General features: G+C 25.3%; 3 protein-coding genes across 3 annotated transcripts; 1 reads left to right on the top strand and 2 right to left on the bottom strand.

The window, feature by feature from the left end:
- Window positions 1-419: 419 nt before the first annotated feature.
- LOC141524056 (uncharacterized) lies at window positions 420-2,252 on the bottom strand. Its single transcript, XM_074237700.1, has 4 exons — window positions 2,012-2,252; window positions 1,238-1,356; window positions 812-1,064; window positions 420-743 (listed from the first exon to the last, which is right to left on the bottom strand). Exons 1-4 carry the CDS (start codon window positions 2,124-2,126, stop codon window positions 505-507), a joined length of 726 nt encoding a protein of 241 aa, XP_074093801.1. The 5' UTR covers window positions 2,127-2,252; the 3' UTR covers window positions 420-504.
- A 1,062-nt stretch (window positions 2,253-3,314) lies between these two features.
- LOC141524054 (uncharacterized) lies at window positions 3,315-7,575 on the bottom strand. The gene is made up of 3 exons (XM_074237699.1): window positions 7,190-7,575; window positions 5,759-6,241; window positions 3,315-4,766 (listed from the first exon to the last, which is right to left on the bottom strand). Exons 1-3 carry the CDS (start codon window positions 7,296-7,298, stop codon window positions 3,826-3,828), a joined length of 1,533 nt encoding a protein of 510 aa, XP_074093800.1. The 5' UTR covers window positions 7,299-7,575; the 3' UTR covers window positions 3,315-3,825.
- A 248-nt stretch (window positions 7,576-7,823) lies between these two features.
- Tefu (Serine/threonine-protein kinase tefu) lies at window positions 7,824-20,716 on the top strand. Its single transcript, XM_074260070.1, is given in 7 exon segments — window positions 7,824-8,030; window positions 8,940-9,548; window positions 10,214-13,855; window positions 13,858-13,941; window positions 13,944-17,759; window positions 19,616-19,897; window positions 20,001-20,716. Coding segments are annotated over 6 exon segments (8,130 nt in total). The 5' UTR covers window positions 7,824-8,030; window positions 8,940-9,421; the 3' UTR covers window positions 20,180-20,716.
- Window positions 20,717-21,003: the final 287 nt, after the last annotated feature.

Raw genomic sequence — 21,003 nt, forward strand, 5'->3', positions numbered from 1 at the left:
TATTAATTATACTGAAATTAACAATGACAATAAAATTAGCCGACATCTAAAAATTTTTAGAATTTTTTCTATTGAAAAAATTATGACAAAAAAGGTTTTTTTAATTTCATTTGTAAAAAATTCGAAAAACTGTTAGTGCAATTAAAAAAAATTTAATTTTTCTTTAATTTAATTAAGCACCAGGCGTAATTTACTTAAAGCTAGATTTGTTAATAGTTAACAAATCTTCATTTAAATGAAATAAATTAGTCGATTCAATTAACTAAACCAAAACGAAGTATAATTTGATTCAAAATAATATACATTTAAATGAAAGAAATTTGTTAACATTAAATATATATGTTTGAATGATTTCAAATAAATCTGCGCGTTTGAGTCAAATAAACTGTTTTCTCAGTGTACTAAAAATACAAACAAAACAAATTTTTAAACTCATAATTTTATTATAACGATTATTCTATTAATTTTTAGCTTTTTTATTCGACATCTTCAATAGTTTTTTCATTAAATTTTTAAATCATGGCTCAGTGAAAAAGTATGCTTCATTTTGGAGTGATGATCTAAAGATTTTTTTTCTATAAAATGTTTGTTACATTTACTACATGAATAAACTTCATTATTTTTTTGCTTTTGAAGAGAAGATACCAATCTTTGTATTTTGCGAGATTTTTTATCATCAAACTTGCTATATTTATCACTATTTGGAATCGTTTTATATATGTCTTCATGATTGATAAGTTGTTCTGAAAAATAGTAGAATTATTAATATAAAGTACGCAAATAAAAATTTGTGATAAAACTTAATACTTACCTATAAATTGGGTTGACTTATGATGTTTGGAACTTTTATGTTTTTGCAATTTACAACCAAACTGGCAGTGGTATTGAAAAGCCTCCAGCCTTTTAAATTCGCGAGAACAAACCATACATTTGTATCCTTTACTTTCAGGATGTAATTTTATATGTTTTTTTAATTCTTTCTTTGATGAGTTTCTATAATGACAATATTGACAGTCATATATTGCACCGATAAGCGCATCACTTTCTTCCATCTCTAAATGAACCTGATGATAAAAATAAATTTCAAACTATTAAAATTCATTTAAAAGAAATTAACAAAGATTTGATTGGAATTCATAAACATTTTTCATGGAGGTAATCTTTTTATTTTTCAAATAAAAGGAATCATGAATTAAATTTTATTTAAAATTATGAAAAAAAAATATTTATATATTACCTGCTTTTTTTTATTTTCATCAAATATTGATCCAAAAATATTCTCAACAGTTGTGTCTACAAACACTTGATTTTTTTCGTTAATAAAGTTAACTTTTTTGTTATTAGCAATGTTTTCATCTTTAATAAAAAAAAAAAAATTAATTAATATCAGTAAATATGATATTGAAATAAGTTGACATCTTATTATTTTATAATTTTATTTTAAAAATAAATTTTTAATTAATAAATATTATGAAAATGAAATTACTAGACGTCTGACTATTTTTTGGATTTTTCTTATCGACAAAATTATGACGAAAAAAAAAAAAAAAAACTTCCAAATCTTGAAAATTTGAAAAACTATAAGTGCAATTTATGAAAAATATTTTTTTAGTTATAATTTAATTAATGAAAAATATTAAAAAATTTATAAACGCCTGCTGATTTCAGTATCACAAAATATTTATTAAAAATTGAAGTCTCAGTTTTTTTCAATTTCTCTATGAGTAATTTTTTAAAAAATTTTTTTGTATAATTGTTTATTTACTTAAAAAATCTTATAAACTGTCTGTTAGCTTTGATTTAATTGAATAAATTAACTCTGAAAATTAAGTTAGCCGTTAAAAAAATAAAAAAAAAATTTCATATGTAAAAAACTTGAAAAATTCTAAATACAATTTTTAAAAAATAATTTTTTTTTCCAATTTAATAAATGGAAAAAAATAAAAAAATTAAAAACTTCGGCTAACTTTAGTATTATAAATGAACATATTTATGGAAAAAAAAAACTTACGTTTTAAATTCGCCAAACTATGGTTCACTTCTTCGATTAATAACTCTAAAAACTTTTTTATTTTTTGAATATTCTTCATATCGTGGAGATCTTCAAATTCCCAATCGAAATTCATGTTTAATCGGTACGAATAAATAATTATTCAAAAAATATGAATCGGTAGTTAATAACAAGAATTATTACTTATGTATTTAGCAGCGATTAAGTTGAAAGGAGAGTTAATGATGGAATGCTTGGTCGTAACAATAGCGTCGAATTTTAGTTAAATTTTAAGCTTCTTACTACAGAGTTGCCAAAATAGACAAAATTGGACTATACATAAATAAACAATGATAAAATTTAATATTAAAGAATTAAGGGTGTCCTTTTTAAAATCGAGAATTTATTGCAATAAAATTCAATAATTTTACTAAAAAAATATTAATTTTATACTTACAGTTTTAATTAATAAAACTATTATTTAAACTAAAAATGCACTTTTCATTATTTTGTATTTGTTTAAATATAGTTTGGACTATTATAAAAATCAATTGGTAAGGGAATCAATTAAAACATTTCAAAATATTTCAATTTTTGCTATTATGTTGGTTAAATTGAATTTGAAATATATACATGAACAGCATTCTTATTACATTAGAATTCGACTAAATAAATAAATTATAGAGATAAAACGCCCATATTCATAATTTATTAATTTAATTTATTCTTTTTAAAGGTAAACAGCCACTATGTAACTCCCGTGACTTGTCAACTATAAATGAATAAAATTTTGTTTTATTAAATAATAAATTTTGTTAAATTGCGCTGTACTTTTTTAAATATAGACGATTTTGAAGATAGAAGCTCATCCTGATGTTACACTTATCAAGAGCTTTTATTTGAGTACCCACATGCATTTTCATATATTTTTCATATATACATATATGTAATGCATATAAATATATGAAAAATTGATGTGGGTACTCAAATGAAAGGTCTCGATGAGTAGAATGTCGAGATGAGCTTATATCTTTAAAAATGTCAATAGTTCACGAGATTCAAGGTCATTTCATAATTATGTATCTAGATATAGAGCATTTTCAAATTCAGCCTAAATACTTATCATCGTAAATTGACTATTGGTGAGAATGATATGAAACAATTCAAAGGTACAACTCCAGGTCAACACTTTTCCAACTATACTAAATTTAACTATAAAAAATAGTTTATTGCTGGAGTATCTTTTATGTAGGTAAAAATAAATAAAACCGTATTTAGAAATAAAACATAAATTTCAGTAAAAATATTTATTAACAAAACAACATATAAAAGTAAATCATGCTTTCCACTAATTACAATTACTCATCACAAATCTATAAAAACAATAATTTTTTTGATTAAATAAATCACTAATTTACAATTAACGGTAACAAGCTACTAGTAATAATCGATTGATCTAGTAACGGTATAAAGCTTATAAACATACGAACTTTAGAATTAAAGAGTATTTTAATAAATTAATTTCTCTACTCAAGTTTTAAAATTAAATATTTAACGAATTTATTAATTATAAACCAAAAGCTGAAGATCAAGTTATCTTGAGAATTTTATTTTTAATTATTTTAATAAAATTCAAGTGAAATATAGTTACTAGGCATTGAAGTATGCATTATATGTATATAAATGTATTAATAATATTTGTAATACACTAATTTTGTTAATTTAACATTCAATGTTATGTATTTTGGAAGGCCGCAAGGAGCTACGACTTCATGGTCTTCAAACAATAAATAATAATAATAGGCATTTTTATTGAAACCCTATCACATATAAATTTATAATAAATTTTTATGTTTGTGTCGCCAATGCATTACCAACTTTTTCTTTTCTTCAAATGAAATACCACAATCATTGCAAATTACCAAATTAGAATCTATGTGCTTGTTAAGATGTTCATTGAAATCAAATGCAGATAATGCAGTGAAAAGACAAAATTTACATTTATAGGTGCGTTTGTTACTCGCTTTTTTAGAAACATTTTTATGATCAGCTTGATGTCGTTTCAAGTGTTCTGGTCGGATAAATTTTAATTTGCATACTTTACATTCATATAATTTGTCACCAGTGTGACTTGTTTTGTGCCGTTTTAAACTATATAAGCGATCAAATTTTTCAGGACAAAGATTGCAAGAATATTTTTTTTCTTTAAAGTGAGTAAGTTGATGTCGTTTTAAGTGATACATTTGAACAAATCCAAGCTGACAAATATCACATTTATAAGGCTTATTACCGGTATGCCGATTAATATGATTTATTAGATGAGTTTTGCGAAAGAACTCTTTTTTACAATAATCACACTCGAGACTGTTCTCTTTAGTATGACGGCGCATATGGCGTTTCAGATACTGTGGACGAAAGAAACCAAGTTTACAAATTTCACAAGTAAATTCTGGAGAACCAGTGTGCTTTAACATATGAAAGTTAAGACTTCTTTGATATATAGTTTTAAATTCACACTGAGAACACTTAAATGATTCTCCCGTATGTTTCTTTACGTGTTCCTTTATATGCATTGGTCGGGTTGTCTTATAGTCACAGTGAACACATTTGTAAGGCTTTCCATCGTGACGATACACATGAGTTTTTAATTTTATTTTATCTGAAGTTGTGAATCCACAATACGCGCAATGAAATGAACGGCAAGAATCTTCCTCTTTTTCAATTAAATTATGTGTTCTACAATTCTCGTCATCCTCTGTTGATTTTGGTGGCTCTTCTGTAAAAAAAAAATAATTTTATTTATTATTATTATTATTATTATTATTATTTTGTTATTAAATGCTCAGGGGGGGGGGTTATCCCCGGAGTCCGATTCTCCGAGGGCCCAGCCTGAGCTCCATCCGTTACTGCTGGTCCACTCCGCACAACAAGGCGGTTAGTGATCACAGCAGGCCAAAGTCATTTCCCTTAAGAGACGGAGAGAACCAAGTATAACAGCCTTCTGCATCCTAACTGTCAAGAACTCAGCTTTTGATGAACAAGCTGGAACTTTGGCAAGTGAGGATACAAAAGACTGTTTCATCCCTCCTAGGACGCCAACAATCAGGACGACAAGCTTGACACGGTAACCTGGGTAGAGTTTGCCAATTTCAAACAGGAGATCCTGATATATTTGTCTTTTGTGCTTTTCTTTGGCTGAGATGTTGTATTCAGCCGGGACCGAGAACTCAATGACATAAATGTCACGATTATTATTATTATTATTATTATTATTATTATTATTAAAATATATTTATTTGACCCTAGAGCTGTTTAGGCATTTTTGGCACACCTATATATATATATATATATATATATATATATATATATATATATATATATATATATATATATATAACTATACAGTATTAGAATGTAATTATAATGATACTTTTAGATTAATGACGTTATAACAATAAAACAAGGTTTTTAAATTACTTAATACAACGGTTAATTAGCGAATTAATAAACACTTTGAACAAAAATTACAATTAATTAAACGGATAAAAATAATAGTTTTAATTGTCATAACTAATGACAATTAAAAATATATTTTGAAACTATAATGACTCATTAGCAAGAAAAAATGAAAAAGCAGTATTTTGAAATTCAGAAAGACTATCCGCAGTTGTCAGCCCAGGTGGTAACGAGTTCCAGACACGTATGCCATGGATTATAAAAAATTGTTCATACATCGCGCGCCTAAAGGTAAAAGAGTAAAATACTTACTTCTTAAATCATCGCTTTCAATTTTTATTGGAATATTATTTAAACCTTTAATTCCAGCTTTGATAGGTTTTGTTAAAAATTTAAGCTTCTTTCTGGGTATTGCAATTTTTCTGAGTAAAATAATGGGTGAATTTTTTTTTTGGACATTTATCTTGGATGTAGTTGTGGTTAAGATTTCTTTATGTGGCTTATCGGACACTTCTGTGACTTCCTTATTCAATAAACAATTTTCAATCATGTTCTTTTCACTGAATTCACTTCTTACCCTTATGGAGAATGGTTTGTGTAAATTATTAGTTTTATTGGTTTCAGCATTTTCATTGGACAAATTATTTTGTTCACTCAACGGATCCTCAGTTTTACTTTTTAGAGGTTTAAGTGAATTATCATTACAAATCATTTTTTTTGTAAATAAATTATCATTATTTGAATCTGAATACTTAATTGTTGTATTTTTGGCTTGAAGAATTTTTTTCTTGACATCTGTAAAAAAAAATTTTATGAAAATGTTTTAAAGATATTTTTAATTTTTAATTTAATAAATAATTTATAATTTTGATTTATAAAATAATATTTAAACAATTTAGATAAGAAAAAAAAACATTATGACATTTAATTTAGCAGTCATTTGACAATTTTTTAATTTTATTTAACAAAAAAATTTGTTCTAAAAAATTATTTTTAAAAAATTGCATTTTTAATTTATCAAAATTTCTACAAATCTATTTTTTTAATAATTGTTTTTGTTATAATTTATTTATTAAAGGAAATTTGCAAAGTTGTGAAGTAACAGCTAAATTTGATGAAAATAAAGTTAGCTGACATTAAAAATTTTTAGAATTTTTTTTATTGAAAAAATTATCACAAAAAAATTTGCAGGTGTAAAAAACTTCAAAAACTGGAAGTGAAATTTCTTAAAAATATTTTTTTTTTTTTATTAAATTATCAGAAACAAATCAAAAAATTTAGAACGTCGACTAACTTTAATATGAAAATTAACTTCGCAAATAGTTGATAATTTTAAGAATTTTTGTACCAAATAAATTATGGCAAAAAAAATTCATAAAAAAAATTGACATTTAGAAATTTTTAAAAACTAAAAATGCAATTTTTTTGATAAATTTTTTGGAGCAAATTTATTTGTTAAAAAAAATTAAAAAATTGTCAAGTGACAGTTAATTTTAATGACATTAAAGTTAGCTGTCACTATTATAATTGTTTTATTTTTTTTTTATTAAATAAATTTGCTCCAAAAAATTAATTCTGAAAAATTGTATTTTTTACTTTTTTCATTTTCTAGATGTCAATTTTTTCTTCTTGTTTTTTTGCCATAATTTATTTGTTAAAAAAATTTTTAAAATGAATTATTATCTGCTAATATGATTCTTATCTAACTTTAATGACATTAATTTTGATGACATACAACATTACCTGTATTGTCAATTGGTTCTATTTTTACAAAAAATAAATCATCCGTAGTATCATTTTCATTATCACTTAAAAAAATAACATTTCGTCCATGTATGTTTTTATTTGACATGTTTTACTGTTAAACAATTGATTTAAACACCTTTTAAGTACTTGTTGAATAAAACGCAAGCAACAAGTGCATTAAAAATTCGAATATTTTTTAATAATTTAATTTTGATTTTCATTTGAGTTAAATTGCAGTGAAACCTGATTTAAAATTAAAGTTGTATACTTTTTAAACATGAGTCACTGAAAAATTTATTGATAACACAAAACGTGACCGCATGACTATTAATTTAACGTCAACATTTTTATTATTTTGTTTACAAAATTATTAGAATAATATGAACTATTAAGAATTGTATTATAAACGATAGGCAGAGAAAAGTTTACACCAAATTGAGGTTAACAATTTTATTATAAATTTTTCTGCAGGTATATTTAATTTTGACGTTTAATGAAAACCGGCTTTACCTTTTTAACTTCTCGTCAGCTGGTTAGTAAGCTAACCTATTTATCATTTGGACAATGTAGTGGGTGAGGCTTTTTTTCCCGAAGCCCAAAATCCAAAAAAGCCTCACCCAATGTAGTTAGTATGATTCTTAAATTGACGTCTTAAAAATATATACAATGTTTTGATACATAAAACGACAGTTATGAATACTTTTAAACATAAATTAATTTAACTACTTAATAATAAAAAAATTGTTTATCATCGAAAAGAACAATGACTTCGAATTCACAAAAAATTATACGAATTTTATCTAATCTTGATACCGGTAAATTAAAAATAGACCAAAAGGTAATCATTTACATATACATAATTTATATTTATTAAATAACTATAAGAACAAAAAAAAAATTAAATTAATTTTCACTTTTAGTTTAAAAAAAAAACTTCAATTGAAAATAAAATTAATTTGAACTCCAATTCTTATGTTTTCAATTGTCGTAGAGGTTAAGAGAAATTATGTTGATAAAATAAAATTAAAATTTCAATTATAAACTACTTTTTTTTATAATACTGAAATCATAAGATTAAAGTTAGCCGATGACATTAAAGATCGATGTCACTTGATAATTTTTTAATTTTCTTTAACAAAAAAATTTGTTCTAAAAAATTATTACAAAAAAAATTTTAAAAAAACTTTGCACGTGTAAAAAACTTCAAAAATTACAAGTGCAATTTTTTAAAAATATTTTTTTGTTTGAATTTAATTATTAAAAAAAATCAAGAAATTTAGAACGTCGGCTAACTTTAATGACATCTGAGATCAGCTGACATTAGAAAATTTTTTTATAAAAAACGTTTTTATAAAAAATCAATTACAAAAAAAAATTTTTTTTTTTAAATATTGCACTTGTAATTTTTTTAATATCTAAGGTAAAAGACCTAGTTATTGACACTGACCTAGTTATTTGACACTTGCAATTTTTTTCTAATTAAAAAAACAAAATGTTCTCAAAAAAGCAATTATCTTGAAATTTATAATTTAAAAATTATATTTATTGATTTATTTTTTTTTAATTAAAATAAAATTGAAAGTGTCAATAACTGGGTCTTTTACCTCAGATGTAGAATTCTTTTATTAAAATTTTTTCATATAAATTTAAGTTGCTCTAAAAATAAAAAAAAAAATTGGCAAATATCGGTAAACTTCAGTGTCATTTTTTTAATGATTGTAATCTCAATAATTTAAAAATATTACAGGAAAGTATCAGTGAGCTATTACTTCAATTAGAAGACGAAGCAGCAAGGAAGGAAATCACAAAAAATTCATTTCCTGAAACACATGATGGACATATGAAATTAACATGGCATAGTTTATTTGTAAAATGTCATGAATTTGTTCTAAATGTAAGTAAAATTTATTAATTTAATAATTAATCTTTAATTAAATCTGGAAAACTTTTAGGTAGCAAAAAAAGGCGAAAGTTCCCAAAAGCGATATAGTTCAAACTTCTTTTTGTCTTTTGATCTCAGACATCGTACGCTATGCCATCACACCATCAGTAGTATATTTACATCCTAATGATTTCGTAGCCTGTATTATTCAAGTTCTCGAGAATGAACACTTCGTTCATCTTCATGATACTTATCTACAATTGGCGACTTACGTCGTTTCAAATCGACATTACAGAACTTCATTGGCTTTTGATGATTGGAGGAAATTTTTTAAAATTTTCATTAAAATGTATGATAAGTCATATGTAAGTGACAAATGTAATATTTTACAAAATTTGGAGCATACAGTACGTTTTGGATGTTTACAATATAATTTACTCCATTTCATTAAGGGAAAAATATTACCTTTCCTACGTAAGTAATATTTTTTATATAATCATGAGCAGTAACTAGTTAATGAAAATTAATTTAGCTGATATTTGATAATTTTAATCATTTTTTTAACAAGTAAATTTTGGCAAAAAAAATAAGAAAAAAAATTGACATGTAGAAATTTAAAAAAATAAAAAATGTAATTGTAACGTTCTAGATTTTCCAGTATACAATTTTAATATTTTTAAATTCCAGGTTGGCCTGGTTAGGGTGTCAATAGACCCCAGTTGGGCCTGTTGCTCAGCCCTCTCTTAAATTTTAAAGATTTTATAGGGTTTAAATAAATCGAGAATATTAATTCTGATTAATGAGATATATTGTAAGAAACTTCAACAAGATAGTTAAAATTTTTTTGAATAAAAATTTTATAAAATATTATAAATTCAACGGGAACGTTACACAATTATTTAAAAATAATTTTTCGCAACAAATTTGTTTGTTAAATAAAATTAAAAAATTATCAAATGACTGTATGTTACAACTGCTAACTTTAACGTCATAACTAGTTATCATTAATTTCTTCTTAATGTAAAATTTGAGTATTATATTTGCCAATGATGTATTCAGTATTTAGTTGAACAATTACAAGAAACAGAAAATATTTTATGCTGAATTATATTAATAAAAAAATAATTTTTTAATTTCAGTAAAAATATCAAATGATGTCAGAAAAAATTCAGTTCAATTTGGACAACAGGCTCCTAAATTATTATATGCAGTATGCGAACAAATGGGGTATGAAAATCGTAAAGTATTATGTGAATTTAGTGAAAAAATAATGCCTCGTATGCTTGATGATCAATTGACGGAAGAAAAGTGTAAATTAATTTTGCTATTTATCACATTGCATCATCCAAATGGTGCCATATCTAGCAATCCAGCTGCTTATGTATTCGAACTATCAAAATGGAAAAGTATTATGATTAATCTTTATAGTTACATATTAAAAAACATGAAAAGCATAGCGATAACAACGAATTTTAGTACATTAGCCAGTGAAGTTTTTTACCTCATTATGATGGATCATAATTTATACGAAGAAGAAACAAATTTAAATAACAATGAATCATCAAGAAGGGTCAAGCGGAGACGTTTATCGATTTTAAAAAAACCAATTGATTTATTCGAGATTGAGTATATCAATGATGATATTATTAGTCAATGGTATGTTGTTGAAATTCTAACGGTTATGGTTAGAAAATATCCTGTTTGTATTTTGAATGGAGATGATTTCATAACATTAATGAAAATATTGAGTAAATTATTTGCTGAAGCAATAAAAAATGAAAAGATAATACACAGCTTGTGTGAGCTGTGCCAGATATTATTAATGACAGAAAATATAACGTCTGATGATAAAAAATTTATTCAAGAGACTAAAAAATATTGGGAAAAAATATGGCACACATTACTGAAAATACTGTGTCTGGAGCAAAATGTTATAGAAGGACATAAATTGTTACAACTGATAATTACTTACGTAGGAATTATTAATGTAAATGAATTTATATGTCTATATATTACTAATCAAATACGATGGACACCGTCGTCAGTCTATACTTTTTATATTTTTTCACAAAACGCCCACATTCCAGAGTATATAGGAGAAATTCAATCAAGTTCTGGTGACTCAGTTAAAATGAGAATTTTACAATGGATTTTAAAATTTTCATCACACACAACAATAACACCTTTGACCGTGACAGCAGTTAATAATGTTCTTACTAATTTAGTCCTTAAAATATGGTACAAAAAAAATTCTAAAAATTCACTAAATGAAAGTGGAATTAGTAATAATATATTTTTGATCGACAGCGAACAAAAGTTTATCGATGATGTGACAAAATGTTATATCACTGCTGCGTTTGAAATTGATTTGTTTGTGGAACAAAGTTACGATCTAAATGTCGATTCAACAAAAAAACTTGTAAAACCGCCGTTTTCTGAAGAAATTTTGGCATCTACTGTAATAAAATTATGCGAGTCAATAAATTTTACTGAAGATGTTTTAAGAAATACTGATAATGCAATTTTAAAATTAGCAATTGTCGCTAAATTTACATCAAATTTATTGGAATTAAATGAATGTATTATAAATCAACCAATTCAAGCATTATTAGATTCACTACAACAATCTCTCAGTGGTGTTTATGAATTTATAGTGACTGACAATTTACTTAATCGTGAAAATCACGTCATACCTTTAATAAAGGCATTTATAACACTTTATGAAACTCCGTATACCAACATAATTACAAAATTAATTGTGGATCAATGCCCACAGCAAATTTTAATTGGATTTTTTGATATAATCAACTATGAGAACACTAATGAACCAAATGGATTGGATGAATTGGGAATTAAATATTATGAACATATTTTTAAGCTACAAGATTGCGTTAAAAAATCACAAAAATATTGCAAGCCGCTCAGTTACTCAATTAAAGTATTTGACAATGATGTAATAACAATAGCGGCTCATCATGCTGTTCGATCATTTATGTGTATGAATACGAATGAAAAAATATCGGAAATTCAAAAAAAAATTTTGGCTAATTTACTTAAAGTTGAAATTTATGCACCGACAGTAGTTGGAAATTTATGGCAGAGTTTGGTATTTTTGAAGAGGCTAATACAGTGTAAAAGAAATTTTTATTCCGATGAATTGATAATTGATTTAACAAAATTTATAAATAAATTATTTCACAAATGGGAATACGATCCAAATGCTATTAAAAGTATTTTTGAATTCTTGCCATTTATTTACGAATTTATATTGGATGTTGAGACAAGCGTACAGCATATCAATGAAATTATCCTTTACACTCATAATCAATTAAATAATAAATTTGGACCGGCAGTAAGTTTAAGTTTTCTTAATTTTTTAAGTAAAATAATTAAATTAATTCCACAAAAACAATTATCATTAATTGACTCAAAGCAACAGACTAAATCTATCGCTGAAATTATACTTATCTACTTAAAAAGTCCTTATTACATTGTGCGACTTGAGGCTATAAAAATAATCTACTATATATTTTCTACTCCAGGAATTGATTTGTTATTAAAAAAAAATTTATTTAAGGCTATTAACTTAATTCAATCGAATATATTTGTAATAGATAATTATGTGGCAGATATTTGGAAGGAAGATGAATTTATAAATAGAACAACCTCAGCATTGTATACTTTTGGGAGTATACTACATGGAAGTGGTTTGTATCAATCACAAGTATTTAATTCTATTCTGCGGCTTTATGGTCAAGTCCAAATTTCTATTGATTCTATAAATAAAATTCTAAAAATAGTCATGAAAAACGATCGCGATCGTCTTAAATTAATTGAAATGAATCTTTATTATCTTTTAAGAAAGTGGCTTTTGGAAAAATATTCAACGAAACCATTTCCTTGGCAGCTAACTCAATCAGAATCGGAGATTGATTTTTATAAACGTTTCATGGGAACAATTATTTTATTAAAATTAGAAGAACATAATTTATCAGCAGTGGAAACTTTGTGTGAATCAATTGAATATTCTTTTGTCAAAGCTATTGAAAATAGTTTACCATCATTAATGACATGGCTGTTGGTGTGTTTAAATTTGGATTCTGATAATGATCATTATGAATATGCAATGGAAATTTTGACACGATTACGAAATAATAGCGATGAATTTGAAAATGTTAAAAAATTTTCACAATTAATTGAAGAAAAAAGTTATGATCTTCTGATAGATTTAATAAGTAGACTTCATGATGAAGATCATTTTCGTAAAATGTTTAAAGTAGACACAGATCGTTTTCCAAGATACAATTTACCTTGTTTAAATCTTCAAGTATTGGAAAAATGTTTTCAGTACCTTGAATCAAACTTTCCGGTATTTAAAAATAGTTTGATTTATTTTTTGGCTTCAATAAAGCCAAATATATTGCAAAAAATTTTATTAAATCTCTCAAATAATATTTTTGAATTTAAAATGATTGAATATAAATTAAAGGCTTTTCATCAGTACACTTACTTTTGCAATTATTTAGTAAAAAAATTCAAAGTGCATTTTCAGTGAAACAGTAATTTTTTTATCCGAGATGTGTGTTGTACTTTATTAAATTTAATCAAAGAAGAAATAGATCCGCTGTCTGAATTAAGCGTTAAATTTATGTATTTATTTTTACGTAAAATACTTCCATCAAGATCAAAAGAAATAAGTAAAGTATTAAATTTTATAGTGACTAATTTAACTTCAGCGATTCAACAATCGGATAAAATTACTGAAACAGGAATACAAATTCTACATTTTTAACAGTTGAATCTAATGAAATACTCAAAGAAGCAATTAGCAAATTAGATGAATTTCCAAGTCATCCATCGTTTGAGGATTACAAATAAATAATTCTCTTAATAATTCAAGAACGTTAAATCTACGAAATAAAATAGAAAAATTTTTAGAATCTAAATATGAACAAACAGCAACTCAAAGCTCTAAAGGTTTGTTGATTTTAAAAGATGAACTTACAAAAAATAAAAGTGAATTACTTGAAATGTATAAAGAGTTGGAAAAATTACGTGGCTTTGCTGAAGACTGTACCTCTAGTATTATTCATAGACTTATTTACAGGCTTATTAAATTAACAGAAAATCAAAATGTAAATGTATCTTTAGATGCTGCTAAGTGTCTCGGTGAATTAGGACCTGCTGATTTAACAACAATGATTTTGCATCCTGAAGATGATCAGAAACGAGAAAGTGATGATCCTGCGGAAATGTTAACGTATCAAATAATTATACGATTAGTTGAATTTATAATTGATAGAAATGTCGATTTGCGTAAATCAAGTGCTGATGCATTATATATTGTCTGTGCATCTCCTTGGAGTCATAAAATATTTAAAAAAAATTCTGGAATTAACACGGAAGAACCAATGTTGTTGGCTTACATTCAACCTTTTTTAACAAAGGATAATAATCAAAACAACAGCGAGGTATTATTAAACGTTGAAAACTGTAAAAAATTTATTAATCCGCAAAATAATTTATGGAAAAGTGACGGAATAAATTCTTATCAAAAATGGCTTATTAATATAACATGCAAAGTATTAAATTGTTTTAATAATTTTTATTCAACAATATTAGAAGCTGTTTGTCAATTAAGTACCGAATTTTGTGAAACTATTTTACCAAGACTTCTTTATCTGATTATTTACACGAATAATAATTTTGCCGATAATATTTACGATTGTATAAATTGTTTTTTTGAAGAATATTACAACTCTTCAAATAATTTAGAAAATATCACGAGGCAAAATCACAATCATTCATCTAAAATAGACGAATCATTTAGTCATCAATCAGTAAGGTGTATGTTAAACATCGTTAATTTTATAAGAATACAATTGGATAATAATTTTATATTAAAATTAAATTATCTACATATTGCAAAAGCAGCTCAGTATTGTTCAGCATATTTTACTTTAGTACTTTACGCTGAATTGTACTGTGAAACAATAAAAAAATCAGTCGCTGAGCGACCAGATAATATTTCTACAATTGATTATATTTGTGAAGTTAATTCTAATGACGGAAAATCCCTGCAAAATATTTTAAGAGATGCTTTTGTTGAAATTGGAGATCCAGATTCGATACACGGTTGTGGATTATCTCATTTAAAAAATTCATCATCTAGAACTCAACACTATATTAATTTACAACAATGGGATAAAGTTATGATAACGCAAGACGCTGAATTAAGCTTAGGATATAAATCATCTAATGGTATGGTAAATGCTCTTCGTCATTCAGGCTTTGATTATTTATTAAATAAATTTATAACCACTACTAAAAATAATGATCATTTTAATGAGTATGAATATGAAACAGCTTGGCGATTAGCCGATTGGAATTTTTCATCACCTGAACAACATTATATAATTGAGGGAGATGATTTTTTAAAATCATTTGCAGACAAAGGTAATAATTATTATTACAATTATCATTATCAAGCGCTTAAATGCTTGCATTCAAATGATAATGTTGTTTTAAAAAATTATATTGATGTAGCAAGAATGAGTATTATTAAATCACTGAGTAACGCAAGTTTAGAGTGTAGTCAAACGGTTTATCCAAAATTAGTTCGTCTTCAAATGCTACTTGAACTTGAAGAATTATCAATTTCTACTTCTGATGATTGGGATAAGTTAGTCGACAATTGGTACGCTAAATATTTGCCAAACTTTAATGATTTTATGTATGTTGAGCCGATTTTAGCTCAAAGAATAACAATGTGTAAAATAAAATATTTATCGAGTAACAATAAATCAATTAAAGATGCTTTGATAAAAACATATCTGGAATTATCAAAAATAGCTGAAATTCAAGGATATCCACATATTGCAGTCCGTTTATTAATAACATTATCTAATGAAGATAATTTATCGGATGAAATTAAAAATCAACTACAGTTTCGCGATGCGCTTTTAAGTTGGGTGCGTAACGATCGGGATATTGCAAAATATTTGATGCGAGATTTATTGAATAAAAAACAACTGAGTTTAAGTTTAAATGCACAAGCGCTAAGAGTTTATGGAAATTGGATGGCTGAAACTAAAACAGAAAATCCTCAGGCTGTTATTGATAATTATTATAAAGCGTCAATTGAAGTTGCTATGAAAATTGATAATATATCACTGGAAGATGCTGATAATTTAAATTGTACTTATGCAGCTTTAGCTCAATTTGCTGATGCTCAATATCAGCAAATAAATACATTTATGAAAACTCCACAATTTGAAAGTTTAAAAGACTGTGCTAAGTACGCTCAAAGAACTAATAATTTAAAAACAAATTCTAAAGATACAGATGTTAATAGAGCATTATCAACTTTGAAAAAACAAAATTCAATAGATGTTGCTGAGTATATTAATATACAAAATGAAAGAAAAATGTATTTAGAATTAACAACAAAGTATTATTTAAAGACACTTGAAACTGGAGAAAGTCATAATTTTTTTATATTTCGTCTTATTTCATTGTGGCTAAAAAATAAAGATAATAATGAGTTATATCAATTGTTCAATGATCATTTGAATAAAATACCATCATTTAAATTTATTCCGTTGATACCACAGCTTGCGCCTCATTTAAGTGATAAAATAGGCGATAAATTTACTAAGACTATTTATGAATTATTAAAAAAATGTGCTAATGAACATCCTCATCATACATTACCGACTTTATTTGCATTAATGAACACACGTAAAGATTATGATTATTACAAACCAGGCAGTAATGTTATAGGTGAACCAAATGATCGTGAGCTTGGTGCTAAATTATTAATATCAGAGTTAAGTAAAATTAATAAATTATCACCAATAATATTAGAAATGAAAAATTTGGCTCTTGCGTTAATAATGTTGGCTTATTTTAAATTTGAAGGACAATTATCTTCCAATAGCATTCCAAGAGGACAAAAAATTCTTACTGTTAAAAATTACAAGCACTGCATGGTACCTACAATAACATTAGATGTAGATCCAAGTGGAAATTATGATGAAATTGTTAGTATTTATAAATATGAAGATTGTTTTCGAGGCGTTGGCGGAGTTAACGCTCCCAAACAAATAGATTGTATTGGCACTGATGGTATAAGAAGAAAACAACTTATCAAGGGTAAAGATGATTTAAGACAAGATGCTGTAATGCAACAAGTTTTTACGGTAATGAACATGCTTCTTAAAACAAGTAAAGAATCTAAACGTCGTAAATTAAATGTTCGGACGTATAAAGTTATTCCTCTTTCTCAAAGATCGGGAATTTTAGAATGGTGTGATAATACAGAACCTATTTTTGCTATTCTTAATGGAAAATCTAATCCAACAACTCTTGGAATGCATGAAAAATATCATCCAAATGATTGGAAAATAGTTCATTGTAGGACTGAAATAAAAAATGTTGCTACCAGTCGAAATAATGTTAAATTACAAACTTATCTTAAATGCTGTAAACATCTTCAACCTGCATTTCAATACTTTTTTATGGAGAAATTTCCATCCCCAGAGACCTGGTTTGAAAGGCGATTAGCTTATGTTCGCAGTGTCGCTACAAATTCAATGGTTGGATATATATTGGGTCTAGGAGATCGACACTTTAGTAATATTTTACTTGATACAAAAACTGCTGAAGTTATACACATTGATTTCGGTAATAATTATTATTCATAATTTAGGTATTAAAGTAGGGTAGAAGTACCGTTTGTGGCCACTTTATTTTTAAATTATTGTATAAATTCCTACTAATATTATAAATGAGGAGCTGATTTTCAAAAGGGTATCTTTTCATATTTTAAAAGAGCAGTTTTTTTAACTTTTAAATCTTAATTATTTATTTATCAAATTTTTAAACCCTAAAGCTCCCTAAGGGCCTTACATATAAATGAATACATAGTAATAATAATAATAGTAATCAAACAGTAATGGAAATGATAATAAAACAGTATAGAAAAGCAAAAAAATTAAGAAAAATAACAAAAGTAACGTTGTCTCCAAGCAAAGTCTATCTAAATTATCATTTAATGACTTTAGCTAATAAAACAAAGAATAGAAATAATGAGAATTTAAATATATAGTAATTGCAATAATTAATCATCTTTATCTACAAATTACTTGGAAAATTATAAAGATTTTTAAATGAGAATCGAATTGTAGCTTCATAACCGATAGCACTTGATAGCCAAATTAAAAAAGTTCAATAAAAATGTTTATAATTAGAGATAACCAGTTTTTTGTCTCGATTAATCAAAAATGAAAAGGTACCCCATTGAAACTCAACTCCTCAAAGGTCAATTGAAGTTTGTTTGTTGCGCTTTCTCGCGAAAATTAGCTAACCGATCATCATGAAACTTTGTACACATATTCTCGGAGGTATAAGAAGTAACATAGAATACTTTTTGTTAAAAAAAAAAAATTATTTTTTACAGAAGATAAAAAAATTGTTGTCAAAAAATTAGAATCACATTGATTCAGTTCTATTGGAATGTTATGATCTTTAATAGTTATCTAAGGGCTTCAAAGCGTGCGAAGCCGCGGGTAAAAGCTAATATTTCTATAAACGCAGAAATTTATGAACTCAATTCGTATAAATTAGGACTTGAGTTTCAAAGGGGTATCTTTTCATTTTTGATTAATCGAGACAAGAAACTGGTTATCTCTAATTATAAATATTTTTATTGAACTTTTTAATTTAGCTATGAAGTGCTATCGGTTATGAAGCTACAATTCTATTCTCATTTAGAAATCTTTATAATTTTTGAAGTAATCAATATTTCAAAGTTAAAAAAACTGCTCTTTTAAAATATCAAAAGATATCCTTTCGAAAATCAACTCCTCAAATGTAATTCATAAATTCTATAAAAATTCTACTTGAATGGTTGAATTTTTTTTTAATTAATTAAAATATTCAGTGGCCAAAAATGGTCCTAAGATGGCCAAAACGGATACTTCTACCCTAATTATTTATAAATTGGGTCAAACCCATTTTTAGCGATAACTTGGTGAAAAATTAATATTTCATTTTTTTTATTCTGCTTATTTTTACGGCGCATTTATGATAAAAAATATCGTGAAAGAAAAAAATAAAGACTTCGAAAGCTTTTTTCTTCAAAAGTTGCAAAAATTTTGGCTCTCATGTTTTTGGATAAAATTTCTATTTTATCTTTTTTTGATATATTTTTTTTTGAAAAGTACATTAACAAACGAACAATTAAAAAAAAAAAAAAAAAAAAAAAAAAAAAAAAAAGTTGAATATCACAATTTTATAAATTTTTTGAAATTGTGATAATCCACTTTTTTTTAATTGTTCATTTTTTTATGTATTTTTAAAAAATATATATATATATATATATATATATATATATATATATATATATATATATATATCAATAAAATCAAATAAAAAATTTCGTTCAAAAAAATGAAAATTAAAATAGTTGACCCCGCTTGTAAATATTTACCGATAATAATTATTTTTATTATCATTAAAAAAATTTTTTTTTATTTCAGGTATTGCATTTGAACAAGGAAAAGTTTTGCCAGTACCTGAAACGGTTCCTTTTCGCTTAACTCGTGACATGGAAGCAGCAATGGGAGTTTCGGGCGTTGAAGGTGTCATGCGTAAAAGTAGTGAAGAAACAATGTCAGTGTTACGTAACAGAAAAGACATAATAATCACACTTTTACAAGTTCTTCTTTATGATCCTTTATTTTCTTGGGCAATAACACCTGCTAAAGCATGGGAACTACAGAGTGACAGCCCTGGGCATATAAAGGAAGAAAGCCATTTTGGTAAATTATTTTATAATAATTTAAATATAATTAAATATAAAACATATCAACGATTTCATTAATAATAATTAATAAACAATTTTTTTTTTTTTTTTTCATAAAGGCGATGGCAAACTAAATAAAATTGCCGAGAGAGCTTTGTTGAGAATCGAACAAAAACTGATAGGAACTGAGGAAGGATTGGCTACAAGTATATCAGGTCAAGTTGAACGACTTATTCAAGAAGCGCGAGATCCTGCTAATCTCTCTCGACTTTTTTGTGGTTGGCAGGCGTATTTGTAATTTTTATATTAATATTATTTTTTTTTTTATTCTACATTTATTAAAAATTAAATTTATAAAAATGCGTGTTGGTTTCTATGATAGTGAGCTTTCTGGTAAATTATTCAGATTTGTGTCATTTTTTTATGTGATAATGCAAAAATTAAAATACATCAATATAAGAAAGAAAATTTCACGACAGATTAAAACGTTAAAAATTTCAATTTTTCTTTATTTCTTCTATAAATAAATTATATTGTTTTTTAGTTGTTATGCTATCATTAAAAATTCTTACAACATTATTTTCTAAGTTTAAACAATCAAAAAATAGATGTAAGTATTTTTATACTTAAATTTAATAATAAATATATCGTCTATTGACAATAGAAAAGATGTTCAGGGTTTTATTAAATAAAGATTTTCAAACTAAAAATCTTCAAATTGTTTATTATAAAAAATTGTAATTACTATTGAATTAAATGACATATATGCATCGAATCATTACAATATATTAAAATATACATTAATTTAATTTTTCTGCTCTTAAGATTAAAAAATTTTGAATCAAGTAGCTCATTATTTTATAAATTAACTATTAAATTAAGACGAGGTGAAAAGTAAAAAACAAATGAGAGAAAAATGACATTAAAGTTAATTGTCATTTGATAATTTTTTAATTTTCTTTAACAAAAAAATTTTTTATAAAAAATTATTTTTAAAAAATTGCATTCTTAATTTAATAAAATTTCTACAAGTCCACTTTTTAACAATTTTGTTTTTGCTATAATTTCTTTGTTAAAGAAAATTAAAACAATTGTGAAGTGACAACTAAATTTAATGTCATC

The sequence above is a fragment of the Cotesia typhae genome, unplaced genomic scaffold (assembly GCF_013202065.1).
Source record: "Cotesia typhae breed Kobodo isofemale line unplaced genomic scaffold, CoteBio_Ctyphae contig_22, whole genome shotgun sequence".
NCBI classification, from domain to species: domain Eukaryota; kingdom Metazoa; phylum Arthropoda; class Insecta; order Hymenoptera; family Braconidae; genus Cotesia; species Cotesia typhae.

Excerpts from the sequence above, each read along its gene's own strand:
- LOC141524056 (XM_074237700.1), bottom strand. The coding sequence starts at position 2,126 with ATGAATTTCGATTGGGAATTTGAAGATCTCCACGATATGAAGAATATT. Across the intron at positions 1,357-2,011 it reads TAGTTTGGCGAATTTAAAAC|ATGAAAACATTGCTAATAAC; the intron begins GTAAGTTTTTTT and ends TTTTTATTAAAG. Across the intron at positions 1,065-1,237 it reads ATGAAAATAAAAAAAAGCAG|GTTCATTTAGAGATGGAAGA; the intron begins GTAATATATAAA and ends TTTTATCATCAG.
- LOC141524054 (XM_074237699.1), bottom strand. The coding sequence starts at position 7,298 with ATGTCAAATAAAAACATACATGGACGAAATGTTATTTTTTTAAGTGAT. Across the intron at positions 6,242-7,189 it reads AGAACCAATTGACAATACAG|ATGTCAAGAAAAAAATTCTT; the intron begins GTAATGTTGTAT and ends TTTTTTTTACAG. Across the intron at positions 4,767-5,758 it reads TGAAAGCGATGATTTAAGAA|AAGAGCCACCAAAATCAACA; the intron begins GTAAGTATTTTA and ends TTTTTTTTACAG.